General features: G+C 48.7%; 1 protein-coding gene across 1 annotated transcript in view; it reads right to left on the reverse strand.

The window, feature by feature from the left end:
- Positions 1 to 258: 258 nt before the first annotated feature.
- Positions 259 to 7560, reverse strand: part of Dupd1 (dual specificity phosphatase and pro isomerase domain containing 1) — a 27859-nt gene continuing 20557 nt past the window's right edge. The window contains exon 3 of the mRNA XM_021182444.1: positions 259 to 852. Coding sequence (XP_021038103.1) covers positions 623 to 852 — 230 coding nt within the window. The 3' untranslated portion in view covers positions 259 to 622. The remainder of the gene's footprint in view (positions 853 to 7560) is intronic.

The raw sequence follows: 7560 nt of genomic DNA on the forward strand, positions 1-7560 counted from the left end.
TCTAAATTTACCACAACCCATTTGGATGTTGGCAGCTCTGGCTGTGGCAATGCAAGGAAAGGCATTTCTGTTCAGAGGCTCAGGACACCATGCCTACCCCTGCCAGGCGCCTGCGCACATGTACACAGACTGCCACTGAATAAGAAATGTGATTCTGCCCAGGCTTCCTCCCAAGTCGTAAGGCCTGTCCTGTAACACAGCTTACCAGGCAAATTTCTGTGGTTGAAAAAAAAAAAAAAATCAAGCTCTATTTTTTTTATCTTTTTATAATAACATGTTTTTTTTTTCCCTTTCAGAGCCAAGCATTTACTCACAACATAGTACCCACACATTAAAACAAAACAAAACAGCCCAAACAAACAAAGGAAACCTTTTTTTGCTTCCAAGTTAAAGACAGGAGACTGTGGAGAGCGGTACCTTTTCCTTACCCAGTTCCCCCTGCAGCTGACTTGGCCTACCATGAGGCAAAGAACTAGACTGGAGGAGACAGCAGGCATCCTCCCTGCTGGCCCAGCCTTCGGTTTCACTGTCTCATCTCCCCGCCCATCAAAACCTCCATGCAGACGTGCTTCAGCCCTCCGCTCTGGGTGCCAGGGTCTCTGATCCTCTCTGAAGAGGCTCCCTATAGCCCTAGGTCACTGTCCCCTGGCCCGGTCTGTCGCCGCTGCTTCACCAGCTGTTTGTCCAGCTCTCGGAGTTGCTTCAAGAAGCCCCGGTTGGGCAGGACACAGCGGTTCTTAGCCACTTGTTGAATGGCGTCCACCAAAGTCATGTTCTTGTGGATCATCAGGTAGGCCAGGACCAGAGTTGCTGACCGACTTCGGCCCATGGCACAGTGAACCAGGATCTTACCTGCGGGTGGAGGGGACAGGAAAGAAAGCCAGTGCTGAACGGGATGGGGTTCCTCAACCCATATTTACTCTGTCGCCCACAGTTTGGCTTGGGCCACAGCTCCCCATCAGCAAAAGGGGACACAGTCTCTTGGCTCTTTCTTTTTCTTTTTTTCTTTTTTTTTTCTTTTGTTTGTTTTTGTTTTTGTTTTTGAGACAGGGTTTCTCTGTATAGCCCTGGCTGTCCTGGAACTCACTTTGTAGACCAGGCTGGCCTCCAACTCAGAAATCTGCCTGCCTCTGCCTCCCGAGTGCTGAGATTAAAGGCTTACACCACCATGCCCTGCTCTCTTGGCTCTTTCATAGGCGTGTTGGGAAGGCAGTTTCTGTACACTGCACTTGTTTGCTGATGATCAAGTGATAGGATTGGTAACAGGCAGACGCTACAACTCTTGCTTGGTAAGAGAAGGCATTAAACCATCTGCGAGATGGCCCAACTCCATGCCTCAGAGAGTGGCCTCCTGGAAGCGTTTGACTGACGGTTTTAATGTTTATTCAGTCATGTTTAGCAGGGTTCAAATGTCAAAGCATACCCCAGGAGACTGACTGGGTGACACACACACATCCCTCCCACCGGGTTCCTGGACTCTCAAGAGCAACAGGTGTCCCCAACCCTTCATCTCCTCTTCCAGAGAAGAATCTGCCTAGAAGAGTCTCCCGTTTACTGTACTTCATGCCGGCCTCCTACCCTCCCCTCTCCTCCCTCTCTCCCCCTCCCTCCCTCCCTTTTGCTTCTACTGTGGATAGAAACCAGGGTCTCACCCCTGCCAGACAGGCAATGAACTACACTTGCAGCCTTTCAAAACCCATTTCTATATGTTGCTTATTTCATTAACAGTTTACATTTGAGGTCTCTACACATCAGAATATAAATAGTTCTCTTTTCTTTCTTCCTTAAGCATCCTCCCACCCCATGCTGGGAATAAAACCCAAGACCCTACACATGCATGGCAAGCACATCCTCAAGCTGCATCCCCAGCAAGAAATTATTTTCAAAGCATATGCCTTCCTTCCTTTCTTTTTGATGCTGGGGAACCAAATCCAAGGCCTTGTATGTGCTCAATACCCATTATTTCACTGAGCTAGCCCCCTGGCCCTTGCAAGTATATATTTTGAAACTACTGGTGTGTGTGTGTGTGTGTGTGTGTGTGTGTGTACACATATATGTAATATATATAGACAGAGTTTCCCTGTGCAACCCAGGATGTTCTCAAACTCAACATCTCAACATCCTCCTGCCTTAGTCCCTCAAGTGCCAGGATTAAACAATTTAAACAGAATGCAGGGCAGATCCCTGAGATGACCTGGAACGACCGTCCCGTCTTCGGACTGATGGTGAAGGTCAAACCTGCGTGCCTTTTTCACCTCTGAACATCACTGGCTTTGACGTTGACTATGCCAAAGCTCCCACAGCCCCCAAAGGCCTTGGTGAGGTCAGGACTTGGGACACATGAGAGTCTGCTGACTTGCAGACATGAGACCTAGGCTCCCTTCTGCTGCTAACTGCAGGGTGACAAATGACAAAGCTACTCAGCCTCATAAGCCTCAGTTTCTTTGACTGTCAAGTGGAGGGGTAGAGTCAGGTCAGTAAAACCCATATAGAAAAATCTCATATGGTGCTGGATCAGGCTTTCAAACAGTGAGCGCCATGAGTCATGGCACGAGCATCCCACCAACTAAAACTGTCTCCTCACTAGTTCTGGAGGGGTTTTGGTGCTGTGGTTTGGTTTGGGTTGGTTTGGTCCTGCATGTACCAGGCTGGCCTTGAATCCACCCTGTACCTCAAAATATTTTCAATCTCCTGGTCTTCCTGCCTCCATCTCCAGTGTTCTGAGGTTACAGGTATGCACCGCCATACCCTGCTAATAGAACCTGTAAGCAATTGACTCTTCTGACGGTGTTAGCATACAATCTGACTTAGTCCTTGTCACATACACAAAAACAATGGTGCCTTAGTATGAACAATCTCACATGCATCAAATATACAAATAATCATTGCTATGTCTGTTACTTTACACTGGGGAGGGGGCAGGCGATTGATTCCCTTAAAAATGATGTACAAGCAACCAGGTCCCTCAGCTTCTCCACTTGGTGGCGCTCTAGAGCCCACCCAGGACACCCGCTGGCTCTGTCTCATTTCAGCTTTGACTTAAACCTTGTTATCATTGTCCCTGCCTTGCAGATGGAGAGACAGGTTCAGGAGGTGCAATTTCAATTTCTTGCCAGAGGTCATCCACAATACTAATGCCAGAAGTATCTTAATGCAAAACTGTGTTGGAGGCCCTTTCTGTGCCACTGTGCTCCGAGGTTTGGCTCTTGGCTCTCTCTCTCTCTCTCTCTCTCTCTCTCTCTCTCTCTCTCTCTCTTTCTCTCTCAGCTGTTTCCCATGGCTGAGTGACTCTCTACTGATGTTCATCTAGCTGGCTGGGGTATCTGTGGCTGTGTGACCAAAGTGCTGCCCTGTCTGCTTCTCAGCCTGATGCCCAGAGAGATAAACAGGAAGTTGCCTGTGGACAGTTTCTGCATGGGCATGGCTCTCTGGCCTTTTTAGCTCTCCCTTCTTCATGGGACCAAGCCCAGGCAAGGGCAAGAAGCCAAGACAACATAAGAAATGAAAGAATCAGCCGGGCGTGGTGGCGCACGCCTTTAATCCCAGCACTCGGGAGGCAGAGGCAGGCGGATTTTCTGAGTTCGAGGCCAGCCTGGTCTACAAAGTGAGTTCCAGGACAGCCAGGGCTATACAGAGAAACCCTGTCTCAAAAAACCAAAAAAAAAAAAAAAAAAAAAAAAAAAAAAAAAAAAAAAAAAAAAAAAAAAAAAAAGAAGGAAGGAAAAGTCCACACAGTTCTCCTTTTCTCACTCCAAGTGGGATGGGAAGTCCTAGGCACCATGACCAGCTGCAAGGACCACTGATGTGCTGGGGTGGGGGGGGGCTGGCACAGAGGGGTTCTCCAACTCCTCACAATTAGTGCCTTTCTCTGTCTATCCCAGCCAGCAAGGAGGGCAGGCCACAACCCCCTGTGTCATTAAGGGGGCACTGGTCCACATTTTCATCCAGCGTGACCATCCACGCAGATGAGCATCTACCTCTGGCGTTCTAATCTCAATAGAGTGTTCCAGACAGACGCTGCCTGGCCCCTAGCCAGCTCTGCTGACAACCGATGTGCTCCTTCCTCTCCTGTCACAGCTAAGCACTTGTAACAGATGAAAGCTGTAACCGATTAAGCTTTGGGGAACCTAAAGTCTGTGGAAAGAAAGCAGAGAGGAAGAAGAAGACGGGGAAGGAAGATGGGGGGGGCGGGGTTGGGAAGGAGAGAAGGGGGCTCTCAGCTCTGACAGAGCTCTTAGAGCCAAATGTGGTTCTCATTAATGCTGTCAGCCTGGAGAAAGAGGCCCACTACCCCAGGGCAAGAGTGGGTTGTTCTCTGGAGGTCTCAGGTGCCCCTGGGCCCCACCAATTTCCTGTCACCAGAACCTCGGAGTCCTGTTCCCTCTTGGCTCTGGGGCTCTGCCAGGTCCCACTGTTGAGGCCCAGTGTTGGTGGCAGAAAACAGGGGTAGTGAGGGAGGCCTGTTCTCAGTCCTTGCCTGAACTTCAAGAAACCCGGAGGCCTTATGACCCTGACACCAGCCTCTCTGCAGGGTCCTGAGGTAAGGGAGAGCTGTTGGGACTGTTTTCTGGTTCAGTTCACAGCTGACTCCTGGGTAACCTCAGTTACGCTGGGCATTCTTCTGGGTACTTTATGGGTTGTTTGTTTGTGTGCTTTTGAGACAGGGTCCTGCAGCATCTCTGAGGCCTGGCCTTGAACTCTTAATCTTCCTGCTCTGCCTCCCTGGATGGCTGGAGTCTCAGGTGTGCACCAGGGTACCTGCATAGTGCCTATGCACTTACTTCATGCATTTTATTGTAGTCAGTTCTCACAACTACCCAATGGCTTCAGTCAAACTGTCATCACCATTCTACAGATGAGGTCGTGGAAGGATATACAGAGGAGTGGCTTGTCCCACTCGCACGGCCAGTGAATGGCAGACCTCGATCCAAGCCCAGGCAGTGTGACATCGAAGCCCGGAACTTCCCTGTGCCTGCTGCCCTTGTGTGAGCCAGATAAAGGTTTCACACATAATATGTACCTCTGCTACATGCAATTTGTGCTATTATTTTCTATTCTTTCTAATCTATTCAATTAAAAAAGCAGAAAAGGAACAGTGGACACATCCACCATTGTGCTTTTATGACCCACTGATAAGGTTGCAGTCTATGTCTGTATGTCTGAAAAATGCCGGCTTCAGAAAAATATTTACCAGAAGGAAAGATGCCATAATTGTATGAAAAAAGTTTAAATTCAAGATTTCTAGTGGACCTACCTGGCATGGTAGTTCATACCTGTAAGGCAGAGGTATCAGGGTTATCATGAATTCAAGGTTTGAGGCCAGTTTGGTTTACAAAATAAAACCTTATCTCAAAATAAACTTTCAAAAACTCTACCTCATCCAACTACATGTTTTCAGGGGTGACCAAAAGGTGAGCTTCTATCACTCAAATCGGATATATCAGGAGCCTGGGGGATGGTTCCCTGGGGGAAACTGCTTACCGGGCAAGCTAATGACCTGAGCCCCATTCCCAGAACCCACTTGGAAGAAGGAGAGAATCAACTCCTGAGAGCTGTCCTCTGACTTCTACAGGTGTGCATGCACTTCTATGCACACATCACACAGCAATATCCTCCTCCTCATCATCATCATCATCATCAGAAAAACATACTTGCCCAAGCCTGTGACCCACAGACCTGCCTGCTGTCCAGGCCTAAGGTGTGCCTTCAGAAGTGCCACCGTCTTTCCCTGGTTTTAGGGACTGCCCTTGCTGACTTCCCACTGATTGCCTTGGAAGTTGCTTTTCTCAGCAATGCATACAGAGAGGGAGAGGTCCTGCTCCATCCTAGACAGATGTGGGCATGTAGAGGTCCTCAGAGAATGAGGACAAGATGTGAGTCCAACAGAAAGGAAGGGGACCTTAAAACAAACACTTGGGGACAACCTGAAGCTTAGATGCCCCAGAAAACCAAATACCTGCCAGAAAGATGATTTCATCTATATAATCATACCCACTTGGGATGGTGTGTGTGTGTGTCTGTGTGTGTGTGTATGTGTGTGTGTGTGTCTGTGTGCGCACACGCATGTGTGTGTAGGCCAGAGGATAACCTCAGGTACTGTTCACCTTGTTTTTTGTAACAAGGTCTCTCACTGGCTTGGACCCTGCTAGTAGGCTAGGCTGGCTACAAACACTGGGGATTAGCCTGTCTTCCCACTCCCAGCCCTGACATCACAGGGCACATTCATTCCCTCATCTGGTTGTTGTTTGTTTGTTCACGTAGGGTCTCACATGATCTGAGATCCTCATGCTTTTGCTGCAAGCACTATTCCTGCTGAGATATCTTCACAGCCTAGATTTTATTGTATAAAATGATTATTTATTTATCCTGGGATCGGGTCTCACTATGTAGCTGTGGCTGGCCTGGACCTTGCTGTGTATACCAGGCTGGCCCCAAACTCAGAGCAATCCATCTGCTTCTGCCTCTTCCTTCTTTGTTCCCGAGAGTGCTGAGAATCCAAACCAGTGTTAAGAAAATGCCATACCATTGAGCAACATCTGTGGGCTCTGTAAGAGATTTTATGATGGCTTCAAAAGCAGGCTGGGTCCTGTTTAAGACAAAGAATGGACTCTGGGGGTGGTGGCGGTGCACGCCTTTAATCCCAGTACTTGGGAGGCAGAGACAAATGGATCTCTGAGTTCAAGGCCAGCCTGGTCTATAGACCCGATTCCAGGATAGCCAGGGCTGTGTCACAGAGAAATCCTGACTCCAAAAACTACAGGCAGAGAGAGAGAGAGGGGGTGGGGGGAAAGAGGACAAAGAATGACTGACAGGCAGGCTGTGATACTGAAACCTGATCTTCCAAGCCCCTGGTGTCTGGCGTTTCCTAGGAGATTTCATTAAACTAGATGTTCCCAAGCTCCTGTGAGCATCCATGCTCCCTCTGGGACAACATTCTGTCGTTCTTTCCCCAGTGAAGAAGGATGAGTTTACTGTGTCAGATCCTAGAGCCAGCTGGCTTTGTCTCCCCTTCCATGATATTCAGTGACCTCTTAAATAGCACAGACACCAAAGAGACACTGACATTAAGGACAAAAGACACTCCTGTGAGGCCGGGGGGGGGGGGGGGGGGGGGGGAGGGCGGGGCTTGTGAGTGTTGCCCTTGGTTAGTTCTATGACCCTGGGCACACCACCTGGCTTTACACAGCCCGTTTTCTCAGCTACCAGGCAAGATAACAGGCTGAGTTACTGACCCAATCTCTCCATCATGATGGAGGTTTCCTAGTTCTTTGAAAAGGTCAAATTGGCACAGAGTGGGGGTAGAAGTGGAACCCGTGAGGCTGACAGGCTGCGAGTTTAACTCCACAGCACTGCAGCAGGTGATTTTTCAACAAGAAACTGAGTGTAGTGGTATAATAAACCTTTAATCTGAACCCCTACCCCCCCCCCCGGGCAGAGGCAGCAGAATCTTGAACTCTAGAATAGCCGGGGCTACTTAACAAGACCCTATGTCAAACAAACAAAATAACAAACGAAAAAGGAAAGAAAGAAAGAAAGAAAGAAAGAAAGAAAGAAAGAAAG

This window comes from Mus caroli, chromosome 14 (genome assembly GCF_900094665.2).
Source record: "Mus caroli chromosome 14, CAROLI_EIJ_v1.1, whole genome shotgun sequence".
NCBI classification, from domain to species: Eukaryota; Metazoa; Chordata; class Mammalia; order Rodentia; family Muridae; genus Mus; species Mus caroli.